Here is an 18,188-nt window from a genome sequence, read left to right on the forward strand (position 1 = left end):
ATCGGAGAACTTGAGTGTCAGACAGGGGAAGTCTGAGGCGAATGCACAATGAATAGATCGGTGAAGTACCGGTGTGCATCCACGACTCGAGCAACATCCAGAGACTCCTCTTCAACCGCGAGTAAATTTAAGGGGATGGTTGGTGGAAGACCTCCGTTTATGACCCGCCGCTCGGACCAGCCTCATCTCCAGATTCGCAAAGATCGAGGCATTCGGTGAGCACTGGGCGCAGCACTCTGTCAGTCACTCTAATAATTCTCGGGCAAACCTTTCACTTGCTACCCCCAAACGAGCGCATAGTCGATGCACACACTTACCCGTAATGATTTGCTCCTCCCAAACCCCATACTGGTAGTCCACGAGCCCATGCCTCTCAATGCCGTCGCAAAGCCTGACGAGTTCTTTTCCCATCTTTTCCAAATCGTCCTTGGATAGTAGGCTGTCGGCTCCCCGAGGTTTTTGTTCCGACTCCGTCATGTCTTTCTGCTTCTGGAACAGCCCCAGCCATGCATGGTTGAAGTTGTTCCATAGTTTGAGCCGATCTGCATGGAGGGTTCGGTCGTCGACATTGAGGCCTGCCAATCATAGGTTACATCCTGGTTAGTTTGGCGAACAGACAATGGTTTTTTTGGAGGGCAAAGACAGATCATGGACAGAAAGGGGGTGCATGCAACGAAGTGGGATGTGCCTGCATGTGGTCCATGCATTGCATGTACACTACCAAAAAGGTAGTGATTGTGAGTGACAGAAATTGTAACATACCCAAATCCACAACTTGTGTCAACAGCCAATTAGAGACTCCCAAAAGTGTCTCACTTGCCCTTTTCAAGGATCCACTCCGAATATCCTGAAATACGGTTGCCAGTCGGGTTTGGTAGTCGGCCCACCGCTCTTCCATTCCTGGTCCTGCTGTTGCATAGTCGGATTCCTCAACGCCTACACCTGCTGTCGTAGCCTGGGAGCTCCCTAATCCCGCTCCAACGGAAGGCACTGCACCCGAGAAAGTTGGCATTTGCTGTTGTTGCTGGTACGCACTAGAGGACTGGGCAGCTGGTAGAGCGGACGCTGTGGCTCCCGAACCAGTATCGGACTGGAAGTACTGGGGCACTTCGCTGGGCATCATCGACATGGCTCCGCCCTGGCGACCTTGGAATTGCTGGGACGTGTCGTAGGGATTCTGGGCGCCCGTCTGGCTGACTGGATACATCATATTGGGGTTATAAGCTCCGAACGTCTGCTGCTGTCGCGTATCATGACTGTAATCCGCTGATTGGTATGGCATAGCGGCCTGGGAGAGGCCCGTTCCGGGGAAGGCTGACGCCGAATCCTGATAGTATCCGCCATAACCACTCGTTCCACCCAGTCCACGAGTCGCTGACGTGTTGAGCGGCGCTGGCCGAAACCGCTCAGTCGCACTGCCTGCCATGTTGCGCCGAGATTGCTGGGGGTCTTGTAGTGGATACCGGGGGTTGTTTACGCCGTGAACAGGCGGTTCATTCTGCCTCCTACGATTATGGGGGTCGTCCATACCCCGCGGAGCTTCGTGTTTCCGAAGCTTGTATCGGTATGCAAACCTCGAGCGTATGTGTCAGCCGTGAGAGACAATCAGACACCCAACTAAACCAAGGGGGGGGCGCTGTGGTTTGAAAATGCCAGTTGCGCAGACTCCAAGGACGGCCGCCGGTCGAGTAGAGGTTTCGCAAGAGTCGTCAGGTGGCTCGAGAATGACGCCGCTCCTAAGTAGTCGACAAATAGTCGGCGCCCACGTGTGATTTCAAAAGATACCGGTACCTCCACTTAAGAAAGAAGAAGGCGCAAGGATATGTGGCGATAAACGCTTTGGCTAGACTCCGCTAGGAAAAAGACGCCGGCTCGATCAAACGATGGAGGCGACGAGAGATGTTAGTCAAGGAATCGAGTCAGAGACTCGTCGCGAAATGCGCGCGAAGGAGAAGGCCAAAAAAAAAATATCGAGGAAAAAATTGCGGGAAGTTAAAGTCGAAACGATGTTTAGTCGGTGTGGTGGGGGAGATCCAGGGATATATCGAGTAAAAGTCCGGCTGTCGAGATCGGGTGCAACCTTAGTCAGGGGTGCCTCTGGCTCTAAGTCTGGAGAAGAGAAGAATGGCTGGGCGCAAGTTAGTTTATATGACAAGGCGCCGCCTTTTCTCAGGAACGGCAAGAGGTTGAAGGACAGATGAGGTAGGGTCTAGCCGACCGAATGACCTATCCACACGAAGTGGAGGTAGCCGTCGTATTTAAAACGTCCTCCCACAGACTCGCACACCGTACTAAGATATTCCTGGCGCCACTTATGGGCCAGATAGTGTCTCGTTGGAGGCTGACCGATATTGGTGTCTTGTGGGATAGCTTCAAATTCTCCGTTAGATGGGGTCACACCATCCCCAGGCGTAAGCTGTCGTAGGACTGGCAGGAGAGACGACTTCCTGATCAGACCGCGCACCGAGATGGTAGGTTTCCACTATATGGATGGGTCCCTGGTCCGGCTATTGTCGTGATAGTCGTGAGGATGCGACAACGGCTGAACTGGCTGCAGCGGATGGCAGGTTTCGAGCAGCTTCTAAGACCCCAGGCCACCGGGGGTTTGAGCTACGCACACGGGAGAGCAGATATAAACCGTAAAGGTAAGGAAGCTAGTGGTTGTGGAAAAGGATATGACGGTGGAACGAAAGTAGAGGGGCTAGTTGGGACGCCGAAGGTTGCAAGGAGTGTAGGCGTGAGAAAGGGAAAAGCTTCTTATTGTAAGTCTCGTTCATGGATTACTGCAGGTTAGGCAAGATGCGAAATATTTGTGGGAGAGCGATGTCGAAGGACTGAAGGGCATTAAGAGTCAACAGATTAGTCCGCGTAGATGTAGGATGTAAATGAAACAGATCTCGTCCGGGTGGAGTGAAGGCGAAGAGGACTACCGGGGGGAAGAAAAGAAAAAAACAAAAGAAGAAGAGAGGGTGATCGAGTGCGCTGCATGGAATGGTACTAGCAATCTCCACCATCGATGCACGACGAGTCGACAAAACTCGATATTACTCGTAGGGCAAGATGGGGGCAAGCCATGCGACTAGGTGAAGGTTACAGTAGTGTAGTCGCGCAGTCTATGTTGTAAGGTGGAGGAGTGCATGCGTGTATGTTCATGGAAATCAGAGGGGGAGGGGTGTCTTGGTGTGGTGTGGATCGAAGGCGGGGAGGGGGGGGGAGTCTGGATGGCTCCCTCAGGGTACGGAAGAATATGGAAAGAAGCTACGATTTGCTTGGCCTAGGGTCAGGAAGGAAGGGGGAAAAAAAGAAGCATGGAAGACCTTGACTTGTCCATGACAAGGCAAGAACGAAACCGGGCATGTTGTACTTGTATACTGTACATCAACAAACGAAGTACATACGGACATCCAGAGAGACCAACAGCAGTGTACACGACAGCAGGGGAAGGTTCTAGGGGTGGCCTGGCTTTGGATAATGCGGGTAAGGAAGGAGCAGACAAGATAATATCCGCGCTGGAGTGGACCAGGCAGGGTCATGGTATGGAAGGCAGATCAGAGCTGGCTGGCTTAAAACCCGAACCGCCCAACAGCACGATAATCCTTACAGGCTGCTGTACGTAAGGTGATACGTACAAGTACATCGAGTACACTTCGCTCGATGCAAGCAGGCGGGGCCCTAGCATGGCATGTTGGAGGAACATGGAAGGCCTTGACACTTGCCGAATGGGATAGGACGGGGAAAAATGGGAAGGAGAGACTAGTAACGAATTTGTGGAGCTGCGAGTGTGTCATGAATGTAGTGTAAGTGCAAAGACCACAAAGTGCAGAATGCAAGAGTGCAGGAACCAGGCATGTGCAGATGCAATGCATGAGGATGAGCCCCCTTCTCTTCCCCTCCATGTCACGCACTCTAGAACATTGCGAGGCACTGTTTCGAGGTACGGGCTACTGTAACACTGGATCTGTAATGCCCATCGAACAACGTATGAAAATCGACGTGCCACTTACCTGCCCCCCTGAGGCTAGCCTAGTTTTATTGCGTGTTGTGAGAGCAGCCGACTCAAGCGGGGCGGGCGCTTTGGCCTGGCTTAAGATTGATTTGATCGTTTTGACGTGTTGCGGTGGTCTTGTGAACTCGCAATTTGCAAGACAATCCAGCGCCGGACAGAATGCTAGTGGGCAGTGGTGGCTGATTTCATTCCTAGCGGCCTTGGCTCATATTAGTCGTAACCTCCCATTACTTGAAGCGTGGCGTTTTGGTTTGGCAGAGACTTCATCGCTCAATGTTGCAGACGGGAGGGTGCTCGGTGGTGTTGTGTAGTGCAAGATGTGGAGGATCTGCCGTCAATGTTGTCTCTATATTGTACAGGTACAACAGGTACAAGGTTCGAGACGGGTGTCCGTCAGTGTAGATGAGGGTCGGAAAGGCATGTTGGGGCTCTTCTCCTACCGGATGATAGTCTAATCAGCAGCCGGGCGATTGAGAAGTCCGCCGGGCTATTTCCTCATACGAAGTACATACCCATATATCTGCGCTAAGGAAGTAGCGGCTTTGACGACTAAGGTGGGGGGACAGGAGAGACTGTTGGATAGCCGTGGCGAAAAAGGCGCGATGGTGGATATAGTGAACGCATACAGCCGTACTGATGGAAGGTGGCTTACAGGGCGGGGGCAGGTGCGTGGGGAGTAAAATGGATATCATGAATGGCTTGGTGAGATGAAGGAGAAACAGAATCACTTACCGTGATGGGACGTGGTCAGATGATGCGAGTAGACTAGTCCGGGATGCACAAACGAGAAGGGCCGTCAAAGGGTAGAAATCCAAGGGAACGAAACAAAAAGGTCAGAAACTCTGGTAATCCTGTATTCATGCGAACTGCTGTGGAGCTTGACCAAGATCAAATGTTGGTGTGAGGTGGATCAATCCGACGGGGTTACGACGGCTCTCCCCTTACCACCTGGCGTGATCGCCTCTGTGGCTGGCAACCCAGCGTTCGTTGATAACTTAAAAATAAGTTTGGCTCATAGTAATCGAACTGAGGACAGGCTAACCCCTGCTTCGGAACGAGGTCGCGTGGTTAGAGTGGATCTGAGCTATTCTGGTGGAGGGGAAAGGATTTGGCACAGCCTCTTGTAAGTTGGCGCAAAGTGAGCATAGGGGTCAAAATGATCTCTTAGTTTGGAGACTTGGAGTAACAAGTGACCTCTGCGCTCTCTCCGGCAGTGGAAGAGGGCATCAAATAGATCGGGGCCCTCTGCCCATCCTGGTCGATTTAATTCATTGCCATCTGCTGTCTTCCTGCATTGGTATTGATACGCACAAGATTCCTGGGCAGGGTCGAATCGATCAACTCCCAAACCCCCTTGCTTAATAACTTGACGTGGCATGTTTCGTATACACTGGTAACTTGAGGCGTATCCAAAGATATGACGTTCTAGTTCTTGTGTTTGATTTCTACCATGGCAACGCCAGAGCCCAACCTGGGACAGACGGCCTGGCCGGTGTAAGAGAAGGTGGTGAGTTCACTGTTGTAAACCAGCCAGGACCAGACCAGACCACGTTTACCGCATGATGGCAGATTTAAGGGGCGTGCCGACTCTAACTTCGACCGGTTCCATTTCCGGCTCCTGTTCACCCACAATGCCATGTGGTCCGGCTCGTTTTGGTTCTCTAAGGTAGCCTTTCTCTTGTTGCGCCTAAACTTTAAACTTGGCTGCGACAAAAGTGCTGGACCAGCAATCCATGCCCATCCAAACATGAACCAGCCAGGCATTATTTGGACATCGGGTTCAGAAGGGTTCGGCCTAAATTCGGCTGCTACTATTACAATCTCCGACATGTAACATCGCATGTGCGTAAATTGCTGTTTTGCTGCCTTTTGCCTGGTCCGTCAAGGCGACAGCCGGGGAAGCCGATGGTGTGGAAGTGGGGATTGGAGTTGCTGCGACCAAGACGCGAACCTCACCTCCACTCTTCCGGACTACTTCGTAGCAGCCGGTGTTCTAGAAAGAGTCGCGAAGCCGCGGAGCGTAACAGCTCCAGGATAGTAGGATAGTACGAGACACGCGCTACTTCGCCCGGTAGGGACATTCCGTACCTACCATTTCTAGCTTGGTGTGCTAAATGGATGCTAAATGGAGAAGTGGTCCTCTCCCGAAGACACTGCAACCAAGAAATGCCAGAAGCTGCCTCTCAGCTCCTCGATAACTGGCTTCTAGGGTAGTAAGCAATACGAAGCAGGCGTGTTGGCACCATTCAGTATCACCATCAGCATAATCATGGAAGGTATCGGGGACGTCGGTGATCTAAAAGCGGCCCGCGGTGTCTAAGTAGCAAGCGCAACTCCACCAGCATTCCTGATGGGTGGACCTCTCGTCACGATAATTAGGCGAATGAAGGGTCACGAGAATAGATACGAACGATTATTCGATATCTCGCGATCCACTTGGTCCTGCGCGAAATATCGTGTTCGAGGAATTGGGGGAAGATGGATGCGGCTGGACGATTCACTGACTGCCCGCTTCTGGGACGGCATTGGGCTGGACTAGTGCGCCCTCCCTCCCATTCCCATGCAAGACAGATGGCCCACATCCTCTTTTCCCCGATGTCAAGTGTCAGAGGCCGGGCAACTGCGGCGAGATAATTTCTCCGCGCGCACGTTTGCTCCTGCGACCGCCGAACAGCTATCAACAAGACCCGAACGACGAAGTGGTACGAAATACTTCAAGACACTGGAGTGGAAAGCGACAGGGGATCCCAACAATGAATGATCCAAGAAAAGAATTACAAAATTGGAGGGTCGAGGAATAAACAGGGGAGGTCTCTTAACCTCCGATGTCTGAGGGGGGTGTCCTGGTCAGGGGAACCAGCAATCAAGTCGAGGGAATTTTTTTCCCCCCAAAAAATTGCTGCCATTCCTCCCAGCTTGCGTAATGATTAGGAGCCAAAGTACCAGTACTCGGGCAGAGGGCAAAGAAGCCCAGAAGATGAGAGGATGATGGCGGGGGTCTCTGTGTTGTTTAAAATAAGAACCTTGAACCATGTCGGAAGGCAGGGGAAATCGTAGTTCGAATGGAGTGTCGTCGAAAGAAGCCGAGTATCCCTTAGCCAAAATGACCGGGGTTCTGGCTCCAATGAAACACGACGACCCATCGATTGCATGGGGTGGGCTTGGTATCGAGGTACCTCGATACATCATACATTAGCTCATCGATACAGCTGCCCTTTTCCCCATGTATTCTCCGGTGGGAGCAAATGGTAACAGTTGTACACAGGTAACTTCGTGCTTGTACGAAGTAAGGCAAGAAGGGTCTGACCCCGCGACTCAAGGATGGTATGTCTAATGTGGTGTAGTACGAGTCCAGCTGGCAGTAGATGCAGAGGAGCAGAATAACTTGCGACGCACAGGTTATTGCATCGCGGAAGGTCCAATTTGATTGATATCAAAAATGTCAATGGGGAAATGTGATCATGTGTGGGTACGTTGGACCAGGACTGCCGGCAGGAAAAAGCTTCAAAACACTGTGCGAAGAAATCAGATTATGCTGCCAGGTACCTACCCGGGAAGCTCCCTCCACGCAAGCCAATTTTGCCAATCAGCCGCCGTCGATCTGGCGTGGGCTCTCGGAAAACCCTCCGAAAGAGGGCGTTCTCTCCGGTTCTCTTAGTGTCTTGGCCCCGTCCCTGGTCGAGCGGAATGTCTGGCGCTAGCATCTTGAATCTCACACAAGCCTGCTCGCATATCGTACTTACATCTTGCATGATCTCACTTCTTCTTTTCCGCTGTACATCAATGTATACTAGGATATGTATTCTCACTATCACAGTTGAGCGGAAGGATCGAATGTGAAGCCCACACTCTGACGCGCATGTGACAGGAGGGTCCGTAAGATATCGTCCTTTGACATGAATGGTTACTGGCAGGAACACCTTTGCCGTTTGCATGCGGAAGGCAATGTAAGCCCATCGCCGTTGCCCTTCCGAGTCCCCACTTCCTTAGTCCCACCTTCCGTCGGAACCGCCCCAGACTTTCTCCAAATTCGTGAGTTTTTAATGAGGAACTCGCTACCGCGGTCACGACCGAACAGGATTGTAACGTACGAAGTACAGTCTTGTGTCGTCGGATGACGTGCATGACCCTGGGGATTCTGCAGCTTATTTGCATTTTTGTGTTTTGCTACCTTTTCTGCGAACTTGGGGTTCCATACAACTTTATACGGTTGCGCACCAGAGAGGTTCAGGATCGATGGTACGTAACATGACTTACAACTTGGCCTGTCTGAATAACTAAGGAAGTATTATTATAATACACATGCACCAACAGGGACTTGCTTTAAACGGCACGGGGGCTTACTGCAAGTGACTTGTTTCACACCCCGGACGGCACAGAGCGAGATAATGGAGGTCGATATCAAGACACGATAATACTATTCGTAGTAAACAGTCAGAGTCTTTCGTGGTGGATGAGGAAATCCATACGAAGTACGCCTGGGAAGGTCGATGTATCTGAGTAGATCTCAGCCTAATGATGAACAGCCGCCACTAGGCCCGTAGATCCTGGATACGACGGTTGCAGTGAGGTGTCCACATCCCATCTTCACACGCAGCGCAGCTGCACCGATCGCCACGATCAGCCAGCTCGAGCTGGGGAAAAAGAGAGAGAGAAAGGAATTTAAAAAAAAAAAAAAAAAGTTTGCGAAACTGGTCCTAGTTATTTTATTACGAAAAAGGAAACATCTATCAGGCATTTACGGAGATGCCGCGAGGCATGGATATAATGACAACTTGGCGCTCGCAACCTGGTTTAAGCATTTCCCCATTCTAAAGCACTGATCTCATACAATGCATATCGGAAAATGCGCTGCGGCTCTATCGAAGAAAGATCAGGCGCGGAATAATAACAACAGAGTGGCTTCTGAAACGCTGGTCCATTCCTGCAGCCCCTCAAATCATTCGAGAACGTTTCTATGGACCGTGATGCCACATCAAAACTAAGGGTCTGTGCTCTCGGTTCCCCGTCATATTAAGGAATTAACAGGCCGGCATGCATGTCGAGTCATGCTGATGCTGTTGCGTTGGATGGTACTTTTTTATTTCCTGCCAACGGAGTGTGAGGTGTACTACATGTATGTTCGGTTGGTCGGACTCCGGGTTGCGGCTTGGATCCTGGTGGCTTGAGCCTAGTTTATATCAAGACGGTATATACGTCCCATTCTGGTCGATGGAATGTGAGCACTCACCTACAGAGTACAACCGTACAAGTACACATCCACCTCAAGGACGCAGTCAGTCTTTTTGTCCGACTGAAATCTGTCCCGCCCATCGGCCCCCCACGGCATCCCTGCACCTGCGGGAGTTGTAGTATGAAGGGTTGGCTGCTCATGCTCTCAGACTACGACGTATGCGTACTAATACTGCGTATATTGCGTATGCCATAGTCTGATTAGTTGAAACATTCTGTTCAAAAGAAGGTAAACTACTGCAAGTACTTTTGTAGAAATCGAGCCATGGTCAATACTTTAATTGTGTTTATGGGAAGATGACAGCTCAGCAACTCCGGGGCAACTCCCGGATCGACGAATCTTATGATGATTTGTTTCGTTTCGTCCTCCTCAATCTATCGAGCTTCGCAGTTCATGATGCGATGCAACCGTGGACCAACAGGATGGAAAAGTCGTATTGCCGCTTACACGTCTGTCGTACATGGGAGCGCATGGAGAACATAAATTGCTTGTATTAATCTGTTTTATAGCCATGAGCCACGAACCATGAATGCTAACCAGAGACCCCGTGTTTCCCGGTCTGACCGAGGCAGAAATGCAAGAGGATGGGGTCCGAGAGCATACGTTGATGGCGTATGCAGACGGTGTACTCATATGACTCGTGCCTGTGAGGTGCGGGAACTGCCGTCGGCAACATGGCAAAATGCGAATGTGGAAAGCGAATCCCGGATGCCACGCCCGGTTGTTATTCGGAGACGTCATGTTGCACGACATGATGGATGGGATGGCAATCCTTCAGAGGCCAATGCGCATCCCTAGCAACGGATAAATAACATTCGGGGGTAATAATAGAAAGAAAAGTAGGTTCCAAGAAACCTAGGGAGCTGGGAGCTGGGAAATAGAGAGGAGATGGCGATTCTGTGAGGAAGCAAGCGAGGAGGACGACTTGCAGATCATCGCGAAGTTGGGTAATTAGTTACTTTTAGGCGACAGAAATGGGTTTCAACATTGGGAATCACCATGTCATCGAGAATGGTTCAAGAGGTGCTTTTTTTGGTGCTGGTGCTAAATATGACATCTGGTGGTACACTGTATCTGGATATGCTGCGCTAAGATTACATTATTGCCATCAGTCATGACCAAAGAAATGGCATTGAACTGAGGCAGGATGGCGCCGCTAGCGGTGCCGTTTCCCTCGAAAACAATTCTCTTATCGCTTGACCCAGGCCGGCCTCTTCCGGGCCTTGAGGTGACCGGCCTTCTTCCTCTCTACCTCTCTTGGATCTCTCGTGATACAGCCGGCTACAAAATGGAATTGAGTTAGCGAACATCCACGACGTTAGAGAGAGACCTTTGTAGGGATGCGTATAATGATAACTCCAATACTAACCTCGTCGAAGAGCGGGTTTCAAGGCCGGCTCGTGAGCAAGCAAAGCCTTGGCCACCGCCAAAGTCATGGCCTCAGCCTGACCAGTAGGTCCACCACCTTCCACAAGCGCCCACACATTGTATTTATCCAAGCGGTTCGTAGCGTGGAGGGCCCACACCGCGCTCTCACGGTCATGGACACGGCCAAACGCCTCGGTGAGGGTCTTGCCGTTGATAAGGACCTCGCCGGTTCCCTCGACCACCCACGCCCTAGCGACAGCCTCCTTTCGCTTGCCGACACCGATAGCCCTGCCGAACTTATCGACGGGAATGGGCTTGGGCTTGTTGCTGAACGGATCGATATCCTTGGCCCAAACCTCCAAGGCTTGCGTGACCTCCTTTGGCGCGAGAGCCGGGTCGATTGTGTTTAACCGCTTCGCAATCTTGAGAGCCCTTCCGAAATGAGAGGCCTTTACGTGTTCTCCGGTGAACGCACGATAATCCTCCAGCGTCTTCCACGCGATTCTGGGAGCCTGTTGCGAGGGAACCGTCGGCAGCTCCAAGTACCTGGTCAAAAGGCCCTGGACCTTGACGAGCTCGTCGTTGAATTGGGGGGTTCGGGAGAAGTACGAGGGCGATACGGGCACCGTACGCGCGTACTTGATCTGCGATAGTTGAAGCTCGGGCGCCGCCATGATGGATTTCATGTCGAAGGCGCCGCTAGTCTCGAGCTGCGCGACGGCGTTCTGGTCGATGCTGCCGCTCTCCGTTTGGATGCCCCGGGCGAGGGGCCGCACCACGGGGACATGCCATTGTGGGCACCTAATATTCCGTAGACACCGTAATTGCCGCGTTGAAGCACCGAAGACGTTCATTGTCGTGAAAGTCTTGCCGTCGAGGCTTGTCACGAGATGCTGGGTGCTTGCGAGCCTTCTCACCAGAGACATGAGAATTTCTTTCTCGGTTCAGGGACTCCGAGGTGGACCGTGCGTGGTTTCGAGGTCAAGCCACACAAGGCCGTTGCCAGGCCAGAGGTCAAGCCACGGAAGCCACCACGTTGCAAGTTTATGACACACTTGCCCAGCCAAAGCTCTGGCGTGCTGTGCGGGGAGATTAGAGGTGGGACAAGCTGTCCAGATTTTCTTTTTTCTTCCCTTCTGCTGCCTCCTCAATTTTTTTTTTCCAAACCTCTCCCTTCTTCTCCCCAACACCATCCCACTTCCCTTGCAAAGACTCCTCAATAGTCAATTGTTTCAAGGAAGTTTTGTTCAAAATGCCTTTCGGAAAGATCTTCACTTTCCCTGTGAGTTCAGCTCTATCTTCCTTTCTTTCTCTTTTCCCCTCTTCCTCGTCGTGATGCCCTAGCCATCGAGAGCCGGTTACTGATGCCGAACTTGACACCCCTCAGGAGAACCCCCGCACCACCGGCATTCTTGCCGTGGCGAAGGCGAACGGTCTCGATCTCGAGGTCGTCGAGGCCGAGGCTGGCAACCCTACTGCTGAGCACCAGAAGGCCAGCAAGCTCGGAAAGGTTCCTGCCTTCCTCGGTGAGGACGGCTATGCTCTTTCCGAGTGCATTGCCATCGCCATCTACAGTAAGTGTTGACAAGATCTTTCCTAGCTGTCTTGATTCTGTTCTCTGCAAAGCAGAGGCTTCTCTTCCCCTTAACATGATGACCAATCTACACTTTTACAGTTATCCCTATCCGAAACCCTCGTGTGGATACCCCAAATCTGATTTTTCTCGGGAATATTGGCTATTGTTTTTTTTCTCATTTGCAAGGTTATTCGAGCCATGTGTTGACCACGTTATCCTACAGTTACTTCCCAGAACGAGAAGACTACCCTCTTGGGTAAGACCAAGCAAGAGTGAGTGCCCCCGCACTGAAGCAGGAGCCAGCGATTCAAGTTGCTGACCTCTCTTTTTCTTCCCAAACAGCTATGCCTCTATCCTGAAGTGGCTCTCTTTCTTCAACACCGAGGTCCTTCCTCCTATCGGTGGCTGGTTCCGACCCCTCGTTGGCAAGGACCCCTACAACAAGAAGGCCGTTGAGGAGTCTTCCAAGAAGGCTCTTAGGGCTATCGCCGTTGTCGAGGAGCACCTCCTCCACAACACCTACCTCGTTGGCGAGCGCATCACCCTCGCTGACTTCTTCGCTGCCGGAATCATTTCCCGTGGCTTCCAGTTCTTCTTCGGCAAGCAATGGCGAGAGGAGAACCCCAACGTAACCCGCTGGTTCCAGACCATCGTGGCCCAGCCCGTCTTCGACGCTGTCAAGACCAAGTATGACCTTCTCGAGGTCCCTGCCCTCACCAATGTAGCCCCCAAGGCTGCTGCCAAGCCCAAGGAGGCTAAGCCCAAGGAGGCCGCTAAGCCCAAGGCTGCTCCTGCCGCCGAGGCCGAGGAGGCTCCCAAGGAGGCTCCCAAGCCCAAGCACCCCTGCGAGGCTCTCGCCAAGCCCAGCGTCCCTCTTGACGAGTGGAAGCGACAGTACTCCAACAACGAGACTCCTGATGCCATGAAGTGGTTCTGGGAGAACCTCTCCTTCGACCAGGACTACTCTCTCTGGAAGGTTAAGTACAAGTACAATGACGAGCTCACGCTCACTTTCATGTCGAACAACCTTATCGGTGGCTTGAACGCCCGCCTCGAGGCTTCCCGCAAGTACGTCTTCGGCTGCGCGTCGGTCTACGGTGAGAACAATGACTCTATCATCCAGGGTGCCTTTGTCATCCGTGGTCAGGAGTACCTGCCCGTGTTTGACGTCGCTCCCGACTATGAGAGCTACGAGTTCACTAAGCTCGACCCCACCAACCCTGAGGACCGCAAGTACGTCGAGGACGAGTGGACCTGGGAGCGTCCTCTTGTCATCGATGGCAAGACGTATCCCCATGCCGCTGGCAAGGTCTTCAAATAAACTAGTAAAACCCCCTAGTTCGTTTACGTTAGTTTAGTTTAGGTAGGACTTCTGCTGCTGGACTTTGTCGCCAGGGAGGAGTAGGATGAGACATGGTAAGGGAAAAGGGAAGGGTTATGGTCGGTAAAACAAAAGGGAAGGGCAGGTTAATGGGAATAACGAGTTTGGCCTTGACTGGTCCAACATGAAATGATGTGTACATATGAGGAACGCGGACGGCATGGGCGCGTCTGCTAAACGAAGAGACGAGATGAATAACAAAAGAAACATGGCGATGCAAGCAGTTTTCAAAGTGAATTTCCATGTGCTCATTTCATAACTATAGTGAATTGGTCCCTTTCTCCCTTGGCATATATGGCTACCACTTGCCGTGCCCAAATGCAGAACAAAAGAAACAAATTCATTGGGTATCTCCACGGATTGAAAACGAAACTAATTTAGAAGCCATCCCACTCGGGACTATACCGCAGTAGGTACCCCAGCATCTAGACACCCTTTAGGCCTGGGGCCTGAAGGGGCTAGATTGGATGTACCTGCTGACATCCTCCTGGTAAGACAGCTTCTCCAGGTACTCGTGCACCTGGTGAAGAATATCGGACTCGCCCAAGCTCGGGACGAAGCTCGGAACGTCGATATGGTTGAAAGGCTCCGACTTGGCCTTCTCGGCCGAGTCGTCGATCAGGACCGTGTTGGTCTGGTCCCAGCGAGCTCGGAACTCTGCGTTGGGATGCGCTCCGACAATGCTCTGATCGCTCCAGACAGTCTTGAGGCGCTTGTAACACTGGACGCGCCTGTTATAGGAGTCCGGAGGCAAGTTGAAGCGGTCTCGGTCCCAGACGGCGACGATGCGCTCGCGCACATCGGGGGGAAGCAGCTTATCGCACATGGCCTGTACGTTGCGAGGTTGTGCGGAGGACCAGATGACAACTGTGAAGTTGTCGACGCAGGAGCGGACGAACTCCTCGGCCCAGGGGCGAGCCGTGAAGCTTGTGGGTTTCTTGGACGCCTTGGGTCGGTAGAGGAGGGTGCCGTTGAGATCGAGGATGACGAGGAGGTTCTGCCTGGCGGTGGTCGGCATGACGGGGAGGTGGGCCTGGGCGATGTACTCGGGCATGGGGACCGGGACCATTTTCGGGTCCTCGCCTAGATAGATGACGGACTCGGGGTGGCGAGGGATGCTGGGATCGATCTTGCGGATCTCGCCGAAGCTCATGCTAGTGGCTACCTTTGAGTTTCGCCTCATCTTCTTTTTGGACTTGCGTCCTTTGATTTTAGGGGCGTTGGGTGGTTGGGCCTGGCCGTGAGGCGGGTTCGAGTTTTGTTCCTCGGGTTGGGAGACGTTCGCAGTTGAACAAGAAGGTTCAGCAGCGGCGTCTTGAGGACTGAGAGGCAAGGTAGAGGACGTCTCGCCACTCTGTTGTGTCCGTTGGTCAAGGGCTTGGGACTGGTTCTGCCTCCTCTTCTTCTTCTTCTGCTTCTTGTTGTGGGGAGACTTCTGATGAGATGGTAGAGTCGAGACATGTCCAGTGGGAGGTGACTGGGACACATTGCCATTGTCATTGACATTGGGATTGTGTGCTCCAGAAACATTGTGGTTATGACCATGAGCCTTGGCTCGATGATGCGTGTTAGGATTTCCATGCTGGGGCAGTGAAAGGACTGCGTGTAGGTCGCCATCTCCTTGGGATCCAATGGGGATTGGGTTGGGATTGTTGTGAGTGTGTCGCTGGCATTGGCGATGCTTTGACTTTCTCTTAAAGACAGCCATTTCTGCTAATGGATCTAAGATACCCTCAGATGTGGAATAGCCCAAGTCGTAAGTTAGTTGTTCACTTGTTGTGATTGCTATTGCAGAAGTAGAGGTGTGGTTTCTAGGTGGTTTGTGGTGTGTCTTGAGGGAGACTCCCTCTGTTGCAGTATTAAGGTCTTGCTGCATCATAGAGGGTTTCCCAAGGCGTGATTTCTTTCTGAGATATGCTATATTTCTAGAGGAAAGAATGAACGGGAACCCATTTCTAGAGAGGCTAGGAGGCCTATGGATGTGGAAGCAATGGCGACCCAGTGGTGATGGGGTGGGAAGGGCTTGCCACAATTGACGATGCTCTGGGGAGGGTCTTAGTGAATGAAGAGATCTGGCTAGAGTATGCTTGCACATCTAAGACGAAGAAAAAAATGGAAGTAAAGAAGTGAGTGAGAATAGTTGGCAGATATAAAGACGCGCCTTTTCTTTCTGTGGAGAGAGGAGGGTGAATGAGTGAAGTTGACTTGATATAAATGCCATACAAAAAAAAAATTATAAAAATGGAGAATTCTGGCTCTCAAAGTGTACCAACTACTCTGGAGAAACGAGCCGGAAAAGTTTGGCCTGCTGCAGATCAGAATTGGTCTTTGCAATTGTGTTAGCCTCGATTTAGTCAGCTCAGAATCATTTACCACCCAACGACTCGGACGAATGAATTGTCTTCACGCATCCATCACTGTTAACACTACGAGTATATCTTTCTGGTCGAGGGACAGGGCCAAAAAAAAAAGGTATGGAAAAATGAGAGACCTGCCCAAGTCCATGCTGCACGCCTCTTAGCAGAGGACTGTGGGTTTTCCGAGCCAGGTAAATTCCGCCACGAGATGGTGTTCGAATGGGCTATACCCAAGGAGTATGTGCTACACAGAGTCTCCCTACAGACTTTGATGGCTCGCGGGCTTGAGAAACACTGTCCAGTTCGAAGTGGCCTTCAACTTTTATCGACCTTGGAATTGCGATGCCGTATTGCGAGTGACCTCCAATCTGCTCACCCCTGGGAAATGGGTCTTCATCTGGCCTTTTTCGCGCGGACGTTCGGGGCTAGAGCTCCTTTCGACTGGATTGCCCACCAGCTCTTCTGTGATTGTATGTGGCCAGAAGATTTTGATTCCGAATTCTTTCGACACTTGGAGGATGGAATTGGCACTGGTTTGATTGATTGGTGGCTTTGGATACTGGCTTTATCGAGGAATATCACGAATTCGAGCTTTTCCGAGATCTCTTGGTTGATAGAACGGTCGACGATCACATTAACCTTCAGGAAAACTGGCCCGGCGCTGTTGTTGATTTGGCCAGGCATGAAGAGATCCATGCAGCTATCGAGGCAGAAGCTACGAGGATAGGTTTGTGAAAGTGGCCTTTTCTTCTAGCTCTATTACTTTGGTATCCGTCTGTATAATGCTTGGCTTGACTGTCTGATCTCCGCTTGATATTGAGAAAGGTTGCCTTGGAAGCGGTGCATGGAGAATAGAAAGTCGAGTATGGCTGCCATCCTGGGAATACTTCGATGTATAGCCCCACTGCCACATAAGCTAGCAAATTTCCCAACGTTGAAACAAGCAAGCTAACCCCGGATTTCATTGCATCTTCATTGAAGTTATTGATTGAGTAGCTAGTAGGGTTGATATGGAATCCTGTTCAAGACGAGATTGATTGCACTGGGAAGCCTGGTTGAGCCCAGGATGGTGGATTGATTGATATTATGTAGTGGGGGTAGCCTGTCTTATCTTATCGGCTGCCCGCCAACCTTTATTTTTTTTTTTCTCTCTTAATGGAACAATTCAAGTATTCAGGGAACGGCGGTCAACAGCGCAACTTTCGATATTTCAACCGAACCCTCTGATTCGGAATCGAATCGCCTGCATCTCTCAATCTAGACAAATGCTCTCCAAAAAACGCAAAGCCGGCAATCTCGGACTCGAAAGGCGAGTCCGAGCCCGAAAATACGACGACTCCGATATCGAATACGACAGCAGCGCTAGCGACGATGCCTCCGAAGGTCCTGAAGAAGAAGAAGTAGCGCAATTAAGCAGTGATGAGGACGAAGAAGACGATGACGAGGAGGTATCGGACGATGAGGACGAGGACGAGGATGCGCCCGCCGTCGACCTAGGCCAAGTTTCCTTCGGCGACCTCCTCAAGGCCCACACGGCTCTAAACAAAGAAAAGTCTCAGCAGACGGCGCAAGACAGTACTTCCAAAGAACGCTTCTTCGCTCGCGACTCGAATGCGAAGCCCCCCAAACCTGATAAAGCCAGGACAAAACCCAAGCGCACGAACAAGCACGCACCCATGGAAATGTCCAGCAAGCGGCCCGTCCCCCGCGGCAACGATTCTATTTTAAACGACAACACGCCCAAGATCAAGCGGGGCGATCCGCGCTTCGACCCCCTCGTCGGCAGGTTCAACGAGACTGAATTCCGGAAAAACTACGCCTTCCTCGACCAGTACCGCGACAAGGAGATTAAGGAGTTGCGGGAGAAGATCAAGAAGACCAAGGACACGGTCAAGAAGGAGGAGCTAAAGAGGCAGCTGAAGTCGTTGGAGGGTAAAAGGGATGCGCAGAAGCGCAAGGATGAGGAGAAGCGGGTGCTGGAGGAGCATAAGAAGAAAGAGAAGGAGCTGGTGAAGCAGGGGAAGACGCCTTTCTATTTGAAGAAGTCAGAACAGAAGAAGCAGCTGCTGAAGCAGAGGTTTGAGGGTATGACGAAGGGACAGGTGGAGAAGACTATTATCAGGAAGAGGAAGAAGATTGCCGCCAAGGATAGGAGGGAGTTGGCCCAGCTAGAAAGGATATCGGAATCTAGGTCGAGAAGGCAATGAAAATGAGGAGTTCTGCTGATTTTTTTTTTTTTTTTTTTTTTTTTTTTTTTTTGCTTTGTG

General features: G+C 51.5%; 3 protein-coding genes and 2 pseudogenes across 3 annotated transcripts; 2 read left to right on the forward strand and 3 right to left on the reverse strand.

Annotated features, from left to right (window-relative positions):
* Positions 1 to 157: 157 nt before the first annotated feature.
* SAPIO_CDS9561 (uncharacterized protein) lies at positions 158 to 1,426 on the reverse strand (the record flags this gene model as incomplete). Its single annotated transcript, XM_016790922.1, has 3 exons — positions 158 to 222; positions 318 to 575; positions 763 to 1,426. The coding sequence occupies 3 exons, from the start codon at positions 1,424 to 1,426 to the stop codon at positions 158 to 160; spliced, it is 987 nt and encodes a 328-aa protein (XP_016639432.1).
* A 9,002-nt stretch (positions 1,427 to 10,428) lies between these two features.
* SAPIO_CDS9562 (uncharacterized protein) lies at positions 10,429 to 11,461 on the reverse strand (the record flags this gene model as incomplete). Its single annotated transcript, XM_016790923.1, has 2 exons — positions 10,429 to 10,520; positions 10,609 to 11,461. 2 exons carry the CDS (start codon positions 11,459 to 11,461, stop codon positions 10,429 to 10,431), a joined length of 945 nt encoding a protein of 314 aa, XP_016639433.1.
* Positions 11,462 to 11,859: 398 nt separating this feature from the next.
* SAPIO_CDS9563 (uncharacterized protein) lies at positions 11,860 to 13,504 on the forward strand (the record flags this gene model as incomplete). The annotated part of the gene is made up of 4 exons (XM_016790924.1): positions 11,860 to 11,889; positions 11,995 to 12,181; positions 12,407 to 12,455; positions 12,526 to 13,504. The coding sequence occupies 4 exons, from the start codon at positions 11,860 to 11,862 to the stop codon at positions 13,502 to 13,504; spliced, it is 1,245 nt and encodes a 414-aa protein (XP_016639434.1).
* A 496-nt stretch (positions 13,505 to 14,000) lies between these two features.
* On the reverse strand, positions 14,001 to 15,272 carry SAPIO_CDS9564 (annotated as a pseudogene; the record flags this gene model as incomplete).
* A 1,914-nt stretch (positions 15,273 to 17,186) lies between these two features.
* SAPIO_CDS9565 lies at positions 17,187 to 18,128 on the forward strand (annotated as a pseudogene; the record flags this gene model as incomplete).
* Between the last annotated feature and the right edge of the window lie 60 nt (positions 18,129 to 18,188).

The sequence above is a fragment of the Scedosporium apiospermum genome (assembly GCF_000732125.1).
Source record: "Scedosporium apiospermum strain IHEM 14462 chromosome Unknown SEQ_SAPIO_0143, whole genome shotgun sequence".
NCBI classification, from domain to species: Eukaryota; Fungi; Ascomycota; class Sordariomycetes; order Microascales; family Microascaceae; genus Scedosporium; species Scedosporium apiospermum.